Below are 23,461 nucleotides of genomic sequence, written 5' to 3' on the forward strand. Positions count from 1 at the left end.
TAAACCTCTCTAAAAAGGTCAAATGTAACTTGTTTTGCCTCAATCTTGATACAGGGTACTTATTATATGTTATACTTTGGATTCCTAAAGCATTTAGTCTACCATACCATCATTCAAGGGTGGTTTTCACTATAAGTAATGTTTTTTTTTTAGGCGGAGGTAAGAATTTACCTTTTTTTACTATGTTCTGAATTTACTCTGACACAGAAACATCTATATTGATTCTGACACTTCTACATCCAACTCACAGATGTAACCTTGCTTTGATAAAATAAATTATTCATATAGGGTGAACTTATTCATATAGGGTAACTTAACTTTTAGAAGTTAAGTTATAGTTATTTGTTTTGGGCATAGCATTTTCGAGCCTCAAACCTGAAAAACAGGCTCAGGGCTTAAGAGGTTAAGAACGCAGCTCAGTCCTTTCAGCGGCTGATGGATTCAGCGCTCAGAGACATGCCATTCATCTTCGTCTATTTAGACGACATCCTGGTCGCCAGCTCCTCCTCCGAAGAGCACCAGGCACATCTCCGGTTCCTGATTATCAACCCGGCGAAGTGTCAGTTCGGGTTATCCTCCATCCATTTCCTCGGGCACCTCATCAGCAAGGATGGGGTCGCCCCCCCTCCCGTCGAAAGTGGAGGCTGTGTCTGCCTTTCCACGACCGCCTACAGCTCGGGCGCTCCGAGAGTTCTTCGGGATGGTGACGTTTTATCACCGGTTCATCCGCCGGGCGGCCCACACCATGCGCCCGCTGTACAAGGCCCTCAAGTCCCCCGGCCAGGCCATAGACTGGATGGCTGAAAGGGAGGTCGCTTTCAACGCCACCAAAGCCGCCCTGAGCGAAGCCGCCATGTTGGCTCACCCGTCACACTGGGCCCCCATCGCTATCACCACCGACGCGTCTGACTATGCGGTGGGCGCGGTGCATGAACAATGGGTCGACGGTGCCTGGCAACCGCTCGCCTTTTTCAGCCGCCAGTTGACTCTCAGGGAGCGCAAGTACAGCGACACTCCTTGGTCTCTATTTGGCGGTTCGCCACTTCCGTTTCCTGCTGGAAGGCCGTGTGTTTGCGGCGTTCGTGGATCACAACACTGACTTTCTGCATGTCCAAGGTGGCCGAGCCGTGGTCCGCCCAACAGCAAGGCCAGCTTTCGTACATCTCCGAGTACACCACGGACATACGACACATCGCTGGCAAGGCTAACGTGGTCGCGGACTGCCTCTCCAGAGCGGTCATCGGAGCTGCGGTCATCGATTACCTCCGCATGGTAACGCCTCAAAGGTCCATAATCGAATCTGTACATGTTATGGAGGTTCTGCAGGGTGTGGGGTATGTATGGTGTATATCTTGGCATATAATGTTGTGTGCTACTGTTGGTGTTTTCAGCTAGCTGGCTACATAATGTTGTAACTGTCAGCTAGGCTACCTTTCTAATTTCTTTGCAACAGACGTTTTCCACTTCGGTAGGCATCATGGCGCGGTTTCCACAAGTGCACCTAAATAACAACAGTTGTAGGTACAGTTCGGTTAGTTAGCGTATAACATACGGCTGTACCAACGCCATTGTAAAACTGATGTTCCGCTCAGAGCCGAAAAAAGCACTGTGTTAGACATGGGCGGAGCCTCTCTGGTGGTTGACTTATCAGAACAGAGTGGCCGAGCTGACCAATTGGAGCACACTGGGCTCACAGGGAGGGGGGGGGGGGGGCAGGAGCTCCAACAAGCCGTTTAGGACAGAGATACTGTATGAGAAACCAATGTGAGTTTGGAAAATTGCACAATATAAATCTATTCTTGTATACCTCAACAATGGAATTATGATCAGTGGAAATGGCCATGACATGGGACCTTTAATGTCGGCTCTGTTGATTGGTCAACCGCTTAGAGATGATGATGGCCTCTGGGGACCATGAATGTAAAGTGGTTTACAGTATTTGTTCATCCTCAGCTTCCATACAGAAAGCCTTTCTATATTTTAAAAGAGTCACATGTTTATGGAGGAGCCAGACCCGTGTGTGTACATTTATACAGTCACGTGTGTGCAGTTATATAGATAGTTACGTAAGACTCCAATAGAAAATGAAAGAAGAGAATGTAAGTGTTGTATGTTGCACATATTGAAAAGCTCTCTGAAGCTCATTTGTAATAAAGGATTATGGTCTGTAAAAATAACATTTTAGAACCTGTTAGAAGCGGTTCTGCTAATTTATACTCTTACTATTACGAATACAATATAAAATGACTTTACATATTTATTTTCCAACTATAAAAACTGAATAATATTCTATAATAATACCATACTTTTATAAGAAGCATTCTGCACTATGAGTACTTTTCAATTTGATAATTGAGTATTGAGTGAATTTTAGCTGATAATAGTACTTTAACTTAAGTACCCTTCTCGACTCAGGACTTTTACTTGTAATAGAGTATGTCTAGACTGTGGTATTAGTACGTTTACTTAAGTAAAGGATCTGAGTACTTGTTCCACCACTGGTACCAGTACACTCCTCTATGGGTATGTGTGTTTTGTGTGAAAAATACTTACTTTCAGAGTCAGGTCAACATGTTTTTATCAAGTAATATAAACAAACAAATATAACAAATAACGATAAAGAGTATGCCGAAAGTCGTTTTCTATCACAAGCAAATAATACAGAACATTATCAAAACATAACGTCTATAAAAAATGGATAGTCAAATATATATTTCCTTCACCTAACTGTGGGAGCATTACACACATGCACTACACAAATTATATAAATACACAAGAACAAGGTATATGCGTTGCCTGTATAAAATATAAATATTAAGCTTATTTCATATAGTTTATATAAAAAATTACACCATCAAGGGACCATCCGATTTGTTGCATCTAAGCTTGTTCTGCCACGGTGATGAAATTGTTAACACAGGTTTGACATCACAAGACAGACAGACAAATCTTTCATCATTTGGTCTCAACAACATCCAGGCATTAGCCCTGCAGCTTCAATGGTCCAGATCGGTGCTCTCAGTGCTGCCGGCTCGATTGTGGCGCTGGCAGAACTCCCTGATCCGACTGCAGGCCTCCACCATCATCTCCTCCGGCACCGTCACCACGATGCGGAAGTAGTTGGGGTACTCAAAGGCCTGGGTGAGGACACAACGCGGTTACTTTCAGGCATGAAAAGGATCACAAACGGGTTTTAATTTTATTCTAAATGCAAGTGTTTCGACATATTGACAGAAAAAGGTGTCTTACTGAAGCAGGCAGACAGAAGACCGACTGCTCGGTCACCAGACGCTCGGTGAAGTCCACATCGTTCTTAAAGTCTGGAAACCGATCCATGTCAATCCCCACCTGGACACACATTATAAGAACCGCAAATTCATATTCAAACCTCTAAAAATATGTCGTTAAGTAATAAGTACTATAGAATGATGATTCACGTGCATTTCTTTCTGTTAAACTTTTCTAAAATCCTACTTTTAAACACCTGCATACATATAAGGTAAAAATGATGTATCAACAACCCTGAAATGACATGCTTAAAATAACAATTGAGTAAATGTTCCTACTGACCATGAGGTACATTGCTCCTGAAGGCATGACGGGGTTCAGGCCAGGCACGGTGCTCAGCTCATTGAAACAAATCTCAGAGTTGGTCTGAGGGTGAAAAACATTCATATAAGAAAAACATAAAAACATTGAACTTATGTTTAAAGGACGATTTACTCGCGGGAGAACATTTTCTCAACATTTTTAAAAAAGTGCTTCTAATTATATGCTGCATAGTATGAAAATTGTACTCAAAATGTAAAGTTCATCAAGTATGCATGGCAAGGTGGAGTAGTAGGGCTTTTTACAAATAGCAGTATTCAGGTGAGGGTCAGCTGCCAAACGTGTGTGCAGGAAATCATACAGTGTTTATATATATGCATATTACGCACCTTCAGAAAGCTGATGGTTTTGCTGTAGAAGCTTGGAGGTGTGTTGTTGAGGATGCTGTCCAGGGCCCCCTGGATTATACTGCAGGCCCCCAGAATCCGCTGACTGAGTTTCACCAGACCCTGTCGAATCTGCAGAGGAAGCATACTGCATGTCAGTCAGGAACATGTGACAGTACACAGTATTCCAAAAGGAGAAACTGTAAAGAAAAACTACGTACCTTGGATCCAAATACATCATTCCTGTCATGGATGAGGATCCATCCCATCCTCCAGCCTGGGACCAGCCAGCGCTTAGCCAGACCCCCGCAGGAGAGGATGGGAACGTCACTGCTGAGAGACGCCATGGAAGAACAGCTGCAACCTGGGAAAACCTGTGGACACAAGAATGAGCAAAATAAAATATGTTTAGGTGACAGAATCATCCGCGGCCACGGGTCAGTATCATGCACAGTGATAGTGCATGTGATGGTGATGAAGTTTTCATGCTGCTTTCCAATAATATTCATTTTTTAATGGATGCTATCATTTTGACATGTAGATTTAATTATGGCGTGCAAGGCATTCAAGTCATTAAATAAAATAAATGAAATACAATTATACATTTTTGTTAAAGGAATTTTTCAAATGTTTCTAGTTCAAAAGGTTTATTGTGTTCCTTGTAAAGAAAACACGTTGTTCTTGCATTTGTTCAAAATGTGTATAAAATGTAACAGTACATTCACAATGTATATTTATGTATAGATGTCGCAATTGTCCAAAGCTTTGGCAATACTGTAAGTCATTATGGTCATGCTAATAAAGCTATTTAAATTCAATTAAAATAAAAAACAAGCTGTTAACAGGATATCTTCAAGTGGATATGGCTAACATGTTGGCGTGCTTATTTACCGCTTAGAGAATGTAAAGCCACTGTCTTTGTGACAGATGAGGGAGAAACCAACAACAGGAGAAGAGGAAAGGAGGGGGGGGGTGAAGTAGCCGCAGAGAGAAAGCTGGTTCTCATTAAAACGTGCTGGATCTGAGACGCTGAGCGGGGAGCTGCCCCGCGTCCTATTGGTCAGACGGCTGAGAATGACTTAACAGAAATGTACATCTGAAATGTGCCTGCTGAGCACGGCCAACTTAAAGCACTTTTTGGGCTCCGTCTCTCTGAACTGGATAAACTCGCGCCCCCGCTCCCTGCCTCTGATATAAAGTATTATTTAAGTATGTGTAGGATAACATAACACATTATGATCAGTGCAGAAGATGTTCAGGGGGATTCACTTGCATTCCAAATACATTGGCACTGGCTGACATGATTGAAAGAGTGAAACATTTAAGTTAAAAACATTAATCGAAGTCAACTTTATTATTAATATCTCTGTGTGTGTGGTACAAACAGGGAGGTCCAAGTGCTGTTTCCCACAGTCCCAAACATTCAAATATATAACAAATATATACATATACCGTATAAATGCACACTATACAATTATAAAAAAAGGCACAACAGTAAATATTAAAAAAATAGCAGTATGGTAGATTAAACGGTGAATATATGAGAATTAATGAATATATGACAACAGTACAAATATAGGCAAGTAGTGCAATAGGTGTCCATGGCAGCTAGCAAAATAAAAAGTAGCTACTAGATTGATACTAGAGCGAATGTGAGAAAATGTATTCTTGTGAAGAACATAATTCAGTGCTGAGGGTCTTTTGGAGGAGGGGGAAAGGCAGTGTCAGACAGCCCGGCCCCCTCCCCTCCTAACATCCAGGTAGGCCTCCCCACCACACCCCCAGTTCAGCCCCCAACACGCCCCATTCCTCCACCATTCCGGTTGCGCCAAAACACAACATCTGCATTAACTGCAAACACATGCAGCCAGAAAAGTGCCGAGTCATTCTGATCGGCTTGCTTTTTCTCAATGTGACATGGTCAGATGGGGGGGGGACCCAACAACCCCGACTCTGTGTGCAACCGAATGTTTCTCCTCTGGTATTCTACTCTTCTCTCTCCAGTACTCCTTTGACTTTTCTATTGACCTCCCACCTCTAGCAACACCTAACCTCTAATGGCGCATTTCCACTGCAGCGGGTAGCTCGCTTTAAGCGTGCCGAGCCGTGCGGGGCCCGTTTTTGGTTGCGCTTCCACTTGGCCTAGTTTTGGCCCGGGGCTACTTTTTCACCTTTTTTCTGGCCCGACTAATCGTGGTTCTAGGGCCAGGAACAACCAGGCTGAGTCGGGCTGAGTATGCTAAACTCAACACACTCTCACTCCCTAAGCGTCCAAGAGCGACGTTTGGTCAGTGTCCGTGGCGTCCAGTTGTGACGCTCCTAGGCTCCTTCAGCGTCATAAAGGGACGCAAATAGCTTTCAACTGATTGCAATGTATTCCCATCTGCGGCGGGATTTGACGCTCATGGAAGCACGGCATTCGTTTGTGTCGGCTGCCCTTAAAGGCAATGTGAGCGTCCATTCCCATTGGATAACGGAGAATTGTACACCCGGAAGTAAGTATTCCTCTTACTGTCGATTGATTTTACAGTGATATCTGCACTACTCATCGACTAACAAACACCAGATTATCCTTGTTAATTACACAACATTGATTGGTTTAAATTGTGTATAATGCTTTTTTATTTTTCCCCTTCGATTCGGAGAAACAAATATTTGTTTGGAGTAAAGGATGGCAGAAGACACTACACTACCCAGAATCCCCAGCTATCGTTTGGACTACACCATGTGCTCTGTTTGACAAACCCCATGATAGCCCTCAAGCTCTGTGATTGGAGAGTGTGCTCCGAGGGTTACCGAGCCTCGAACAGCACTTGAAATGGGATGGAACCACGGCAGACTGTCCAAAACTGGATTTGAACGGGTCCACCGCGTCCCCCCTCCCCCACCCCGTCCCCAGAACTACACATGCTGGCTATTCTGTTTCGCAACATGTTCTCTATGGCACGTCTCTACTGGGAGTTGTAGTTTTAAAAGACGTTTTCGTATTTCCCATAATAAGAAGTTGCCAGTATTAAACTGTGTACATCCCTGGAGGTTTAGGGGACAGGAAACACTCACATTTAAAACATATAATTAATAAATGGGTGAAAATTGCTTATGCCCATAATGGGCATCATTAATATATATACACACATGCCAGCTAAGGTCAGAAGAGCTTTATTTAACAGCTGGTCTTATGTTTGTGACCCCTCCTGTTGTTCATTGATAACATTACATTACATTAATTGATAAGCCTGAAACATGCACTTGTCAAGGTTCAGAGGCACATTTTGCAAAAATGGCAGTCGCCATCGATCAGCTTAAGATAAGATATACTTTATTGATCCCAAGTTGGAACATTTGCGTTACATCAGCATGTGTAACAGTTGTAAATTATGCAGTTGTGTTTATTTGTAAATCATTTAGTATAATCACACAAATTCTGTGTTTTATATTTAACAATTCTGTGTTCTTTATTTATTGATTGTTCAATACCTGACAAGGCCGGAGATGAAATATCTACATACATCTTATAAGAGTATAATACATTATGTATAATATCAGTTAAAATAAGTGCTTCAACATAGTTAACATTGCTGGAGGTATGCACACATATTGATAGATGTCTTGTAATGCACTATTGAGGAACCTGCAACCCAAGTTTTTCATTCAGTGCAGAACTACACCACAGTTGTGTAGGCCTATATGATATGTCAATAAACCTTAGAAAATCTTGAAATCTTGAAAGGGATGTGCAAAATAGTCATTATATACAGTCTTTAATTAACTATTAGTAGAGAATAACGAGTAATAAATATACTTTATAGGGATCCTATTAATATCTAATAATAAAAATAATGAAATTCAATAACATGCTTTAACCACTAGGTGTCCCTTTATATCAGCTGTGCACCTTTATGGTGTAAATACAGCCTATCTACCAATTGGATCAAATATAAAAGTCAGCCGAATTAGTGTTGATACTGCAAGGAGACGTATTGTGTGAAAAGAAATGTAAGATGTTGTTTAATGGCTGATATATTTATGATCCACGTCACGTTTTCAGTTCCTCATGTTTGTCTAGAGGTCTTCTCATCAGGGCTCTATAAATACAGAACTACGGCAGATATGTAATATGTAATGCAGCCGAACCGTGTATTACAATGCCGTTATGTGATGACTTTCAAAGAGAAAAGCAAGCACACTCGGAAAAAAGTATTTTTTTTTTTTTTTAAATGTTTTCGTATTTGTTAATGACGATGTGCTCTGAGATGTGAGACTGGAATTGCACAGGGGAAATAACGTAGGCTATCTTTAGATGCGGATTTTGTTAAACTAATACGTTTGCGCTGTGGACCAACACTATACATTGACGGGGAAGGGGGTAGCAATAAAGATAACACCATTAAACAGAAATAATATCGATAGCAGCGTCCCTAGCAACCACCTTGGTAACAATGAAAACGTCGCGATTTCCTGAAGTAATCTTCGTAATAACTAGCAAACTAAAGATCATGTACATCCCCTGCACACATAATCTGAAATAACAACTCATATTTCTCGCATCAAATGACAATTCTGGGGTGTAGTGTCTTCTGCCATCATTTACTCCGAAAAAATATTTGTTTCTCCGAATCGAAGGGGAAAAATACAAAAGCATTGCACACAATTTAAACCAATCAATGTTGTGTAATTAACAAGGATAATCTGGTGTTTTTTAGTCGATGAGTAGTGCAGATATCACTGTAAAATCAATCGACAATAAGAGGAATACTTACTTCCGGGTGTACAATTCGCCGTTATCCAATGGGAATGGACGCTCACATTGCCTTTAAGGGTAGCTGACACAAACGAATGCCGTGCTTCCATGAGCGTCAAATCCCGCCGCAGATGGGAATACATTGCAATCAGTTGAAAGCTATTTGCGTCCCTTTATGAAGCTGAAGGAGCCTAGGAGCGTCACAATTGGACGCCACGGACACGGACCAAACGTCGCACCTGGACGCTTAGGGAGTGAGAGTGTGTTGGCTAAACTAGTGAGAGAATCGCTGGCAAGGGGGCTACAACTACAACAAGATGAACATATTTGACCGTGATTTAATTGTAATACACGTTTCTAAATGATGCCGAAGTAACAACATACTGATACCGGTTAGTAAAAACCATGAATTAATGCTTTGACAAGTCTGCAGACAGACGGCAGAGAAACACCTTTTAAAATGCGTGTTTTCTAAATGGAGCTTGGCTAAGCTAACGTTATATATGCTCCGACCGTCCACACTCATAACAACGGCCTATACAGATATAAATAAACCAGCGACTGTGTTCTCCATGACACAGGCAGTCTGTGGTTTGTACTTGTTTAACTTCTGTCTAGTTTCTGAACAGATATGAGGAGCTGTGAGCTCTGAGTGCTAAGAGCTAACGGCTGTGTTGTTTTTCTGGGGCACTCATTGAAGATGACGTCACGGCTCCGCCTACACTGCGTTACTATAGTAACTACCCCAGTTCCTAAACTGTAATGGAAGCGCAGCATTAAAGTGAGCCGGGCCTAATAAGGCCTAACCAAACCGAGCGAGGCCTGCAGTGGAAACACGCCATAAGTGTTTTTCTCCATTAGCCTCACTTTGTTGATTAAACAGAACAAATCTATGTTTGTCCATTTTAATGTCGAGCTCCTCATTATCAACAATCTGTTAACAAGCCTATTCACTCACACAGAGCTGCTCTTAAATGGAAGAATGAACAAATAACTACAAAAATGAATGGCAGTTTTGTTTTTCATTTTACCTAACCAATCAACAATCTAACAGGTTCGTTTTAACCTGGGGACATGTGTGATGAAATCACTTGGTAAACTTTAGCTTTAAAATTCTGAAGTAAATGATGACTGCTGAATATGCAACTTCAAATGAGGTTTGTTCCAAATAGGGTTCAAATGAGTGGAACAGGATCCAGATGTTAGAGCCTAATATCAGAGGTAACAGAGAAGTAAACGTGATTTTTAAGCCTGGCTGAGAAAAACATATTAGGTTGAAAATTCCCTTTTTGGAAAATGTCAGAGGCCACAAACGATGCAGACTACAGTTCTTCAGGTGCTTTCAGAACTTCAGTGATTCACAGCTACATCTGCATTTTCTTTTCATAATAATAGTTTGCAGGAAGGTTACTACTAATGAGATGTGGCTGTGTAGACAAAAGCATCATGAAATGTGTTTGCATGTGGTGATCACTGAACGACTGACGATGGAATCAACATGCTGAGGAGATCCATGTGTGGACCCAACATGTATATACATGTGTGCAGTCATATGGGTTACATAATAATCCCAAGTAGATGAAGCATATTTTAGGATACAAATATTAAACTATACGATTCAAGAACCAATTAAAGTAGACATTGTAGCATTTGTAGGTTCCAAGGGACATTCAGCATTATGTTAGCAACAATGTTCAGATGTTATGAGTGCATTATCATGACTGAGCACTATCAAAGCAGAGGTGGCTAGTAGAAACTGTAGCCGCATGCATCCATCACTACTCAATCATGTCCACTGTTATCGTATCTGCAGCCGTATTCAGCCGCCTGCCCCCCCCGTGTGTGTGTGTGTGTGTGTGTGTGTGTGTGTGTGTGTGTGTGTGTGTGTGTGTGTGTGTGTGTGTGTGTGTGTGTGTGTGTGTGTGTGTGTGTGTGTGTGTGTGTGTGTGTGTGTGTGTGTGTGTGTGTGTGTGTGTGTGTGTGTGTGTGTGTGTGTTTACATGTTTGCATGACCTTTGACTAAAGTTTAGCCAGTACAGATTTATCAAGGCCGACATTGATGCCAACTCTTTGGACTGCCAATGTTCTTTTCTGATGCACCTGTTGACCCCCATGCCCCCCGCCCATCCCTTACTGGTTGCTGATTCACAGCACATGGCCCCTAATCCCCCAAGGGCTGATCGACCACCCCCCAGAGCCAGGGCAAATACGACCACATGCAGCACAACCTCTGCTGTCTCTGTGCTAAACATGTGCCTTGCTGGTGTTCCAGAGGGCCAAACCCTGACACTCACCATATCACTGTAGATTTCATCAGCCAGGATGGGGAGGCAGTGTCTGGAGGCCACTGCGAAAACAAGAAGCATTTCATTCATGGGCTTCACGTCGTCCAGATTGTACATGTACACTCTTGTGTACAATTCTTTGTGCATGCTATTTTCAGAATATGTTTCACAAATGATCCTAATGCAAAGTGGTTAGGGGACATGACCCAGTGTCCTCAGTACAAATGACGCCTATGCTTTCATTGTTTCTGTAAGACGAGGTAAATGCTGTATGTATATGATAGTACATGTTCAACTCCTCGGATGCTTATTCAAAATGTTTAAAGGGCTCTTCGTTATTTGAATACTGGAGCAGAGTGGACAGGCACGTACCTTTGATGATTTTCTGGAGGTGCTCCTTGCTGAAGACAGAGCCACACGGGTTGGATGGATTGGTGACGATCATACAGGAAGTCCTCTCGTCGATCAGGCTCTCCATCTGTAGAAGGTCCACCTCCCATGACTTCTCCGGCTGTCAATCAAACATGTGTGTTGTCATGGGCACAGCAACGTTATTCTTCATGAAAACAACACCTTCAGGTCCTTGAACCTTTGGGTGCTCATTCACTGTAACCAACGTATGACCAAAGTGATTCATGTGTGATGTGCACCAACATAAAACATTTGCAATTCCCATTCCACAGTTTTCTTATTTCTTTACGAAATGTCCAACACGGTTTCCCTCCATTTCTTTATAACAGTAGGACGCTCACATCCTCCTCCCATCAGTGGCCTTACCACAATGGGTGTCTTATTGTTGATAAATGGACTTCTCAAAACAGCTGCTATGAATGCTTTACAATCATTTTATAAAAAATGGCATGACGTGAAGAGAAAATAAACTTGTGATGATTACTAAGAGAACATTTGATCTGATGTAGTGATGTATAAGTACACCAGGTGGATAAATACCTATAGACTATGAGTCTTTATTCGTCATCAAAAGCACTGTAAGACATGTGACTATGACCATATCAGACATGAACACTCCTATTGTGTAACAAGAAGTGTCTGTTTTAAAGAAGATAGATCTTATAGGTAGGGCTGGTTCAGGCTGGCATTGAACCAGGCCCTTGTTCAGCTGCCAACGTCTTAGACTTTCGGGTGACTTTCACTTCTAACCCTTCCTCTCCTATCTCTCTCTCTCTCTCTCTATTTGTATGAACTTATGTCCTGTGTTTTGTCTTTCCCCTACTTGTTGGTGGCACCTGGAAGCCTTTTGAAATCCTCCTGCACCTTTTTATATATGTTCACATTATCATTTTTTTCATATGGATTGTCTTTTCTGTAATTGTACTCTTTGTTTTAATCCATAACACGACACATATCTGCGCACACGTCTGTCTGTCCTTACAGACGGATCTCTCTGTTGGTTCCTTCCCTTTCTCCTGTTCACTGTGGGGTTCAGTGGGGGACTACTTTATTGTACGTTGTGGGTCTAAGGAAAAAGGGTGTTGAATGCTGTTGACACCGTGAAGTCCCCTGAGACGAATGTCTTGTTTTGATGTTTGAAAACTTGTAATGATTGATGAATTGATTAAATAAACATTGTTGTTTATTTAACCTCCTATACTCACCAGCAGATTGTAGAGTTTGACATCTATGCCCATGGAGACAGCCAGAGTCTTATATAAGGAGAAGCCCGGGCATGGGACCAGGATGTTGTCCCCCGGGTTACACAGGACACTGATAGCCAGGTCAATGGCCTGACTGCAGCCGCTGGTCAGAATCACATCCTGGAGGAGAGGGGGGGGGGGGGGGGCTTTACTTTCAAAATCAAAGATAAACGCTTAACAACACTACAGTTTCTATTCTTCGACCCTGATGGAGTCACAGTTACTAGTAGCAGTGGTGTAAAGTAACTACATTCCACCAAGTACTGTACTTAAGTACACATTTGACATAATTGTACTTTACCTAAGTGTTTTCATTGTATGCTGCTTTATATTTCTACTCTACTACAATTTGGAAGCCAATTTTGTACTTTTCACTCCACTACATTTTCTTTACAGATTTGACACAAAATAACTTTTAAAATACGATTATTTGGTATAGATTAAACCATCTACCATTATATTTGATTAACTAAAACCAGGAAATTCAATAGAATTTAAAACATTTTTGTTAAAAAATATTTAACAGTTCCAGCTTCTTAAATGTGAAGATTTGCTGCTTTAGATTTTTTATATTTTAAAATACTTAAAAACTAGTTTGTTTTTGTTTTTTACTTTGAATTCTAATACTTTAATTACATAGTCCTATTCATACTTAAATACTTTTACTTAAGTATCATTCTCCACGCAGAACTTTTACTTGAAATGTAGTGTGTGGTATTAGTGTTTTTTACTTTAGTGCCGATTCTGAATACTATTTCCACCACTGACTTGTAGATTCCAAGACATGCACTCTTGTTGACGGACTACAGGTCTATTTATGATTGAATCTGATTGAATAAGCACCTCGGCCTCCAGCGGAGCCTCAGGGCGGCTGTAGAAGTTGGCCACCGCCTGTCGGCTCTTCAGATAACCTGCAGGTGGACAGAGCAAATAATGTACTGTAAACAGAGATTCAGTGGGTCCTCACCACTCCTGAGATTTACATCAGGCCATTTCTGGTTACCTAATTTCACAACACAAGTCATAGCGTGACAACATGTGGGTTACCCTAATGTAGCAGTAACACAACCAAATGTCTCACCTGATTGTACAGCCAACCTGAAATGACATTTCTAATCTGTGTGCATTCAAAGATGTTTCGTACTGTGACTCACCAACAGACGGGGCATAGCCGTTGTACTTTTGGGAGTCGATGGCGTCTTTCATGGCCTGCAGCACTGCCCCGTCTGTAGGCAGGTTTCCAAACACAGTGGGATCCCCTGGGAACGGATGTCATAATAAGCAATCAATTAATAACCAGAGAAGCCAAGAGTCTTGCATTGAAAACATGTCATAAATCAGTATACTGAGTCGTGGGATGACAGGAAAAACATGTCTGAAAAACCATGTAACTCCAAAAGATAAAAAGACAAGAGATCTGCATTTACAATCAACCAAGCTGGTACTCCTAAAAACTAACTGGAAATCTAAGGGGTAGTTATTATTTGTTGATTATACTCACACATTATGAGATCCACCGCATGTTGGCTTATTGATCAATATAATTAAGTACACATTGAAAACTGGCATTGCTTCAAGCTACACAGTGACATCTCTGGGTTGTTTGAATCAGCATTTGAGTTATGCAGAAGCCCTCTCACCTATGGAGAGTGCGATCATGGGTTTCTCGGGGTTGGGGGTGAGCTTCATCCCGTCCACGATGGCTCTGATGGGGTTCAGCGTGTTGTTGGCCATCTCCGAGGGCCTCACGTCCCACCTCTGCCTGCGACTCTTGGCCTTGCTGGGGTACAGAGCACCCCTCACACTGACGTGGTGGAGGTCCTTCCCATTCACTCCGTTCCCACTCAGGCTCTTACCATTCTCAATGCTCTTGTTGTGGACTCCATTGCCATTCATCTGAACCAAGTAAGACTTGTTCTCCATCCTGGAACTGGTGGTGGTGAAGAAAATGGATGTTTACTCAAAAGGTACCTAGACGTGTAAGTGTTCCACGTTGTGCTACTTTAAACTTCCCAACTACAGTTCAGAAGGAAGCAATGTACCTTAGGCTTCACTTCCTGTATCTGTCAGTTATTACACATTAACATTTAACATGCATGTGATCCTATTGTAAAATATAATACATATTTATAAATTAAATGCAAAACTAGCTCCCTCCTGCAACTTCAACATGCTCCCCACAGTTGAATCACTTATAAACACCAAAAAAAGCATATTCAAAAAATATATATATAACCCTCTGCATAATGAGTAGGCTATTATACTGTTAATGGCTAATTGTGTTGCTAATACTTCTGTACCTTTATTTAAGTTGGTAAGTTGAGGGGGAATGCTACGTTTATTATGGAAATGTGTGCTTCTTCAAACATTTCTATTTAGTTATGCTGATGTGAAATTGCAAAAGTGTTATTAAAAGTTGTATCATGCATTAAAAATTCAAAGATTATTATCAGGCAGAATATTTTTCTAAATTCCGGCTAGACCGTCAACATTTTAGTATTTTTTCATTCATGTTTATAAAGCCCAAGGACAGCAAATTGAAAGGAATCGCTCAAGTCTTTAATAAATGATGAATTGTGGTGCAAAACCAATTCAATCTGTAACATCTATTCACATCAACATTCTCAAACAGCGTGCATTTCCCTTTTATGCATCTCCATCCCTAGAATATCTGTGTAGGCCTACTGTAAGACCATATATTGAAATAAAAAGTAATATTTGTACTTACGTCATAAAATGTTCGACAAAAAGTATCTCCAGATCAGCAGCAGCGTTAATAACTGTTAAACAGGGTGAAGCCGATAGGATGATTTACGCCGGTTATATAGAAGATCCCCGAAAATGGGTGTTGAGCCCAGCCCATAATTCCATTGGCGGAGACTGAGGGCTGTACCATTACACCCCCTTGACATCACTAACAGGAACCATACCATCTGCAAACACTTGAACTGCACCACTACCGTCCAGAGGCCGGGGGGGGGGGGGGGTCTCACACAGATAGGGCACCTGCAGTGTGTCTGTGCTGTGCGTCATATGCAGTGGAGCTATTTGTTTGTGTATAAAAACCGCGACGTACACGTGACGCGCGCATGCAGTTGTAGCTCGTGTTGAAAGTTATGAAACAGCTGTCAATTAACTCTGCAGCCAGATCCGCAAAGCATTATAGTTAAGTAGACACTGATTCTGACAGTATCCGCTGCACTTAGATCATAAATAAAAGTACCAGAGTGTAGAAATACTCTGTTACAACTAAAAGTCCGGTATTGCTAATGTTCCTCAAGTAAACATATACGCATCAACATCTAGTGAAAGTAGCGACAGTAAAAGTAGTCGTTGTGCAGATTGGTCCATTTCAGAATAATATATATATATGTTTTATAATGATTGATCATGAAAGTGTTCTCAAAGCTGGTGAAGGTGCAGCTAGTCTGAATGACTTTGTAGACTGCAGGGTAGCTGGTGGATTTACTCCAGGTGGAACTAAAGTCTGATTCAACACTTGATTATATTTCACATCATTCATCCACATCTGTACAGTAACTTAATTGTATTAAATACATGTAGTGAGTACAAGTACACTATGTAGCCTACCTCTGATTTGTAGTGCAGTAGAAGTACAACGTAGTATACAATATAAGTAAAGTATTTGTACGAAGAACATACAGCTCTGAAGGACCCAACCACGTCTGGCATGTTGATGGCTATGATAAGCTACAGCCCTATGGTTTGGCCATCAGCGGATGTATTGATGGCCTCCTCAGAAAAGTATTGTGGTTGAAGTGTGGAGCAACAAACAATGACCCTGGGGTCATTGCTCAAAATGTCATACGTTGTGTCACAGAGCATGGAGTCATACCTACTGTATGAGGCTGCGTACAGACGGCGGCACTGAGAACGGCACAATGGCAGCCATCCCGTGTGCTTTAAGATCGAGACACACTGACCATGTGGCTGGGGCTGCCAGTCACACGCGTGGCTCTTCAACAGCAAATCAAAGAATTGAAAGCTGGTGGTCGTACTTCAGAAAACAGAGGTGTGGTGCTTCTTTCTTTTCTTTTTTACATCCTTGACAGTGAACATAGTATATCTATAAAAAGTAATGTAATTATATTTTCAGTGTATTAGTTCCGATCTCCTACAATAATTATTTTCCAACTAAACTCTGCACCACAGGCACAGCCTGACATGGTATGCCTGGTGTGGTTGCTGATTTCCTTTTAATTTAATTGATCGGAATCATCAGTTGAAACACAGATACCCTTTATCTCTGTTCCTTAATACAGTTCTTATAAACATGACTATTTGATACCACAGGTTTACTGTTGTTTGTTATATTTATTTGGAATCCCTTTACATGGAAATCATCAATGTATAAAAAAAAACAGCTCTCATTTGAATCTGTTTCTTCAGGTCTCAATTTTGGATGGATCTCATGAATGACCTGAGAGAAAAACATCACTTCAGTGGCAGTCCTGCGCACACATGCCTCGTGCGGGTTGTCTTCATGGGTGTGCTACCGAGGGACCTTGACGAATGCAGGGAAAAGTGGAACACGCATATTATCAGACCTGTAAACCAGTCTCGTTGTCCATCCGTCATGTACAACCTGCCACACAGGTTTGTTTCTATCAATTAAACATATTTCTCAATTTTGTTCAGATTTATTTTTAGTAACTGCCTAAAATTCTAAGAAAAAATCAGTTGCCCCAAAGTACATTTTTCACTATAAATTAAGATTGTGTCCTAATCTGTTCGCCTCAGTCAGTCAGTTATTACTATTACTATTACTATTATTATTAAATAATGTCTACTATTAAGTGACAGTAACTTTTTTAATTTTCAAAGAAGTTCAACAACAAAACAACATTTCAAGAACAATTTTGTACATGTGAATAATAACTGTTGAACATATTGCACATCCAGGTACGGTGGAACTGACTGTGGGTTCCCAGTCCCACAAGACCACTTGGGCCAGTTTGTTCTGGACTCGACCAACAGTCTATGTGGAGACGACCACTTCCAGGAACACTTTGAGAACCTTCAAAGAACGAGTGGTCAACCCTTGACCTGGGAGTCTTGTGTTGCGAACTATATAAATATGAAGAACATGGCTAATCTGTAAATGGTAAGCCCAGCTTTCAATAAAGTCCAAAACCAGGCGAATTTTGGATTCCAAAGTCCATGTTGCTTTCAAACTGTTCGTAGGTGCTTGACATTGGTATTTCAATCGAGTTTGAGCAGGTTCTGCCGATTGGAAAGCGAGATGTCCGGTGAAAAACCAATTGGGGTCTCGGCTGGATTCCAGGCGGTGGCAGGGCGTTTAATCCTGTTGAGAACATCAGGATGTCACTGAGGAGGAGTCCTGTTTGTTTTTCTGAGAAGAAAAAGTAGTATTACGGTTTTTTGTTTTTTTAAAATATCAAGATTGATAGAACTGCCATTAATAGCTAATTATTTGAAGATGTGAACAATGTTGGAACTCAAAGAAACCTTCTTTTTCAAGGAGATAGTCTCTCCAAAATCCCAGCACCTGGTTTCCTCATGGCGTCTTGAGCCTCCTTTGTCGCTGCTGTGCTGAACCTCAAAGACTTCCTCCAGTGTGGCAGAAGTCAGCTCTAGCACACTTGAGCACATACAAGCTCTGAAAACACTTGCATGCTGCTCCAAAGCATGCATCACATCCAAGGCTTCAAGTCCGTCTTTGAATGTAGGAAACATTCGACACAAAGACCCATCAATCTACCTAACTACTCACCTATCGCCAGGTTAGTTACAATATCTGAAGAAAGTATTAGAACCAATGTTGGATCTACTTCATTTCTTAATGACCTCTGGGTTTTACATGCAGTAAAGTCAATCAATCAATAATCTTTACATATTTCTGTTTCATATTTTACTTTTTGACCAAGACCAATAACATATATTAAATAAAGTCAGAATAACTTCTGTGAAAGTAACTAAACTGATAATAAAATGATCTCCAAATGCAGGACTGTCCAGTGAATGGATAGCTGCAACTCTCCCCTCGTAAACCCTCAATCGCCTTGGCATCACAATCGGTCACAGAACGCTTGATTTAGGCTTTTCTTATCTTTAAATGTTTGTTTCGAGCTTCAATACACGTTAAACTGCTTTTAATAATTTTAATGAAGTTTTAAATGCAATGTTTGTATTTTCTGAAAGTGTAAAGCACTTGGAATTGCTTTGTGTCTGAATGGTGCTAATATAAATGATAACCTTGCTTGAACATCTAAATGGTGATGTGTTTGATAACAATTAAAATACATTGAACTGAGGTTAAATGGTGCAGAAACATTACCTTCGTATGGCAAAATGGTTGCGCTAAATAATGTACCACTGCATGAAATCCTTTATGATTGCGTTTTTGCCATCCACACCATCAGGGTACTGCAAGCAACCTGCAGTCTGCAACCAGCTGGCATTCTGTCGATTGATGCATGAAGTTCCTCCAATGTAGCTGCGCTGGATATCTAGGGTAGAAAACAATCATCATCCAGAGACATAAATCAATATGCTGTCAAACTCGCATATGAAGGAAGACAGGTCATTTATCAAATAACAAATATATATTCTCAATAATTGTAACATCTTCTTTCCCTCCTTGGTGTTCGGTCTAAATCTGACTGATTTACTACTCTCATTAAATAGTATCATAAATGTAAGTGTCCTTTGGTTTCTTGAAAGGTAAATAAATCCAAGTTCTTCTTCTTCTTCTTCTTCTTCTTCTTCTTCTTCTTCTTCTTCTTCTTCTTCTTCTTCTTCTTCTTCTTCTTCTTCAACATTGTGTTTTACACTTAATTACCCCAATCATTTTTGACCAGCTGCAGAGGGGAGCAAGAATTATGAATGATACCTAATGCAAGGAGTTGCATTAATCAAAGTGGCAAGATATTAAAGCGTATATAACTATATCCATGTCATGAAAGGAGGAATACATTTTTAATATTGTTCTAAGATGACAAACTTGTTCTTAGGAGTGTACATTTGTTTTCATTAATGATGTTTGTAATGACAGTTAGGTATGATAAATAAATACGGCATCATTTCTAATGGTTTGCCTAACAGCTAGCTACGGTTGTTCGTTATGGTTCCAAAAGAGGCGATAAAAGCCCAATAACAAGCTATCGAAGGTCGGACAATAAAAAAACCAATTTCTTCACAGGTTATAAGGGAGACGACTTCATGTGGTCTGTTGGCTGTGATCGTAACACAACACATGTTTGCCCTAATATGCCAGCCTACCAGAGCAGGGAAGCTCTCATAGTGCCATCAGTCATGTCTTCAATGATGGCTTCAATGTTGGTGTTTTTCATTCCGGTGAGGTGCTGGGAGAGCGTCTCTGACAGGAAGCGGGCCTGGACCACCATGAACTATAGAAGTTGCAATCATCCTCCCAGCATGAAAGTATTCGTCATCTTTTGCAGCTGTTGATATTTTTTGTCAAATTATTATCACGTTAACCAACAGTTGCCACGTTATCATAAAGATATACAGTATAAGATAATGTAATTGTCTCGTAAGTCCAGCTGCAAAATCCATCAGCAGCTCCTATACTTACAGCACAGTATTGAACATAAGACAGATTTGCGAACATCATTACCTGCATTTTCCTGTCCTGTGGACCATCAAATATTCTTCTCATTCTCAAGCGTTCCATTAGGAGGGTCAGGAACTCCCGCTTGGGACCACCAGTGTCCCCTCCGTCCTCAGTGTGTCCCTCATCGTCAGTGAACTTAACCTGCATCTGATGAGAGGGGTCGAACGAGGCCCCTTTGAAGCCGCGGATGCTCCACCCCACACACTGGATCGGTTCATATTGAACCTGCTGCAAGATGTATTTGTTCTTTTTGCAGAGAGTTCTGCAACAACGTCTGGCGCAGTCAGGTGTTCTGTGCTGGGAAAGACAAAGCGATGTGTTGTAATATTAAAGGATGAAGCTAGTAATAAGATTTACAGTATAGAATAAAAAAATGAAGTGGTAAAAGTAACAATTAATACCTTTCCTCTGCAGTTTGCTCCGTCTCCTCTTCTGGCTCAGACTGGCTGTCGATAATGATCGGAGCATACACATGTGTGTAGTTGCTGCAGTGAGAAGACAGTTGAATAATTACTTTCAAATACATAGTATATGCAGGTCAGTCGTATTTACAAAAGGATGTCGATCCTCTTCCTGTTTTTTTTTCAATACATTGGGTTATAAACTGACAACAGCACGTTGTCATACTCCTGCACGATCCTTGTAAACATTTGAAATGGATGCAACAAACAATATCTGATCTTTGAAAAATATGTGTGGGTGTTTTTTGTATCGTCTTCACTAAGATGTCAGATGTTGTCGGTGTCCTTTGGAAATGTATGAAAGTGTAATTGTTCTGCTTCCTGGCAATGTTACCCACTGATTGGAGGCTATACTAACAAACAAATGTACAAATAAAGATACACACCACACCACTGTGTCACGATGCAACTGTCAACCTCGTTTCCCTATAGAAGGTGTTCTGACCCGGGGCAGACTGGACCTCTTCCTGGAATGGGGTTGGTGCTGCATCCTAGTTTTACCCAGGAAACGAGTGCACACAAAGGTATTTATGGATTTCATGTTCACAAACTCAAACCTACATGATGGTATAATTACATTTTTAATTAGTCTTACCCGATCAGACGCTGGCTGTGGGGCCTGAGAGGTCTGATAAAGGTAAACAAAAAATATATTCAAACTACTGTACTGTTAAAACATTCTGCTTCTTGTGGCACAAGATAATATATTGACAATGTTTTATTTTACCCAGCAAACTGTTGTCCATTCTGGGAGTGCTCTGTTCATTTGGAAAGTCCCACAGCTGCATACACACAAATGACTGAAATAAAATAAATTCACTTTAATTAAGAATAAATGCCACGATAGATCCAAACTGACCACGGTGTCAGCAAGACTGTCTCCAGATGGCAACTTTACAACAACCACACTGTCCTCGTCACTTGAAGAGGTTGTTCCAGTGTAACCTAAGAAAATAAAAGTGTCATGATTAATACTATAAAAATAATTGTTCCCCTACGTCTGTACCTATCATCAAATGTTGGTTTGAATCCTGAATTATTGGATTGACATCAATCAGAAAGGATTCAATCGAAACACAAAATGTTTGTGAAATGTACATTATATTGTTGTCCTTTTCACTCTCACATTAGGATTTACATTGGGGCACAACAAACCAACATTGTTGTGAGAAAAAAGGTTAATTTAGAATTACAATCCTTAAGAGGGAATTTATATTTAGTTTGAACAGAAGGAAAGTTTGGAAGCTTTTGTTGATACTTAAATTCCATTTCTTCTGCCACTATTCATAAAAGACCATTTGACCTCATAAGTTCAACCACGAAGAGAAAGGAATGATGGGTGGAATGAATTGTGTTAAGAAATATAGACAGAACAATGTTATGCTGTATGTTTACATTTGAACTATTATACAGTTTAGTGCTTTAAACAAGGGGGAATATATGTCAGAAGCACTTACAACTGTTTTCAACGGCTTCAAGAGTACAGATGTACAACGTAATTCATTGGTAGGGCTTTCCAACGGCCTCTTTGTACATCTGTACTGTGAAAGGGGTGTCCGTTCCGGGTATATTTGTTATCACCCTCGCATCAGGGTACCATCTTCCAAGTCCTGGTTAAAGGCTTTCTGCTTTTTTATGGCAGCAGCCAACAGTTCTTCACATGCCCATTGAGGTTCAACATTAAGGGGAAGTGACCTCCCTCTCACGGGTTTAAGGCAGCTATCCATCGTCCTCATTACTCCAACAGAAATCTGCAAAAATACAATAACATGCAAATGAATAAAACGTTTTTTCGGACATTATATGAGAGTGTGGTGAGCAGATTTGAATTACAGATGTATTCATAATAGAAAACGTTGCATACCTTCACCAATTTCTGTTTCTTTTCATTTTTGGAGTTATGCCGTCCCTTTGTAAAAAAGGTCTTTCTCTCCCTCTTTTTTATTTCCCTATATTTCTGAAAGGACTCTACAGCTGAGCTTCCTGTTACAAACAAACAGGAATAAAACATTCATTACTCTTCATTATGTTCAATAGGAGTCTCATCCTCAATCCCTTCTGAGGAACATCTTATAACACATTCAACAGTAGGTAAGAAATAACAGAATTCGAACTTTTAAACCAAGTTTTCTTTAAATACTTATTGTTTGGTAATAAAACGAACAACCTATTTACCTGCACTGGTGCTAGGCTGTGCACTTAGATGCGCACTTAGATGCGCACTAGTGGTGGGCATCTCCTCAGGGACTTTGTTAGCCACATCTTTTAGAAACGTGATGTCTCTGCCACAGACACCACAAAAGCCATGCGAAGATGTCACGCTGGAACCACAGAATGGACAGTACATCTGTGGAGAAATAAAATGTAGGACAGCTAGGTTAAGTCAAAAAGAGTGGATATTTTTCGGCTACCTAAATATTATAATAGTATTAAAGACGGTCTTTCAATTAACTCATCAGAAGCCAACCTCCTGTCTATCCCATAGACTGTATATATAAAGGTCTATCCCCACACAAACCAAGCACCGAACCTGGGGGGACAGAGCTTTCTCCATCGCCACCCCCTCCCTCTGGAACTCACTCCCATTAAACATCAGAGACTGCACCGACCCCCCCCCCCCACCTTCAAAACACACCTCTTCAGACTGTCTTTTAATGTGGGAATAATGTTGTGTTGCTGTTTTAATATTTTAATTCAACTTTTTACATTTTATTTGATTTCCTTTTTATCACCGCATCGCATTTGTGGCTCAGTTGAGTCCCCCTC

The 23,461-nt window shown here is 40.9% G+C and overlaps 1 protein-coding gene and 2 long non-coding RNA genes across 3 annotated transcripts; 1 reads left to right on the forward strand and 2 right to left on the reverse strand.

Moving 5' to 3' along the window:
* Positions 1 to 2,561: 2,561 nt before the first annotated feature.
* Positions 2,562 to 15,455, reverse strand: tat (tyrosine aminotransferase). Its single transcript, XM_034086259.2, has 12 exons — positions 15,345 to 15,455; positions 14,257 to 14,546; positions 13,771 to 13,875; positions 13,460 to 13,527; positions 12,578 to 12,736; positions 11,334 to 11,472; positions 10,971 to 11,023; positions 4,157 to 4,309; positions 3,939 to 4,067; positions 3,571 to 3,654; positions 3,250 to 3,348; positions 2,562 to 3,137 (listed from the first exon to the last, which is right to left on the reverse strand). Exons 1-12 carry the CDS (start codon positions 15,347 to 15,349, stop codon positions 2,997 to 2,999), a joined length of 1,425 nt encoding a protein of 474 aa, XP_033942150.1. The 5' UTR covers positions 15,350 to 15,455; the 3' UTR covers positions 2,562 to 2,996.
* Positions 15,456 to 16,458: 1,003 nt separating this feature from the next.
* LOC139434198 (uncharacterized) lies at positions 16,459 to 17,779 on the forward strand. Its single transcript, XR_011643610.1, has 3 exons — positions 16,459 to 16,649; positions 17,027 to 17,233; positions 17,540 to 17,779. It is a non-coding gene; the product is annotated as an uncharacterized lncRNA (long non-coding RNA).
* A 327-nt stretch (positions 17,780 to 18,106) lies between these two features.
* On the reverse strand, positions 18,107 to 22,943 carry LOC117449089 (uncharacterized). Its single transcript, XR_004552444.2, has 10 exons — positions 22,871 to 22,943; positions 22,560 to 22,678; positions 22,153 to 22,446; positions 21,555 to 21,640; positions 21,423 to 21,477; positions 21,291 to 21,323; positions 21,082 to 21,186; positions 20,636 to 20,719; positions 19,880 to 20,531; positions 18,107 to 19,107 (listed from the first exon to the last, which is right to left on the reverse strand). It is a non-coding gene; the product is annotated as an uncharacterized lncRNA (long non-coding RNA).
* Between the last annotated feature and the right edge of the window lie 518 nt (positions 22,944 to 23,461).

The sequence above is a fragment of the Pseudochaenichthys georgianus genome, chromosome 7 (assembly GCF_902827115.2).
Source record: "Pseudochaenichthys georgianus chromosome 7, fPseGeo1.2, whole genome shotgun sequence".
NCBI classification, from domain to species: Eukaryota; Metazoa; Chordata; class Actinopteri; order Perciformes; family Channichthyidae; genus Pseudochaenichthys; species Pseudochaenichthys georgianus.

Bases quoted from the DNA above. Each gene is read 5' to 3' on its own strand.
- tat (XM_034086259.2), bottom strand. The intron at 3,655-3,938 runs GTGCGTAATATG...TTTCACCCTCAG, and splicing joins AAACCATCAGCTTTCTGAAG to ACCAACTCTGAGATTTGTTT. The intron at 3,138-3,249 runs GTAAGACACCTT...GTCCTCACCCAG, and splicing joins TCTTCTGTCTGCCTGCTTCA to GCCTTTGAGTACCCCAACTA.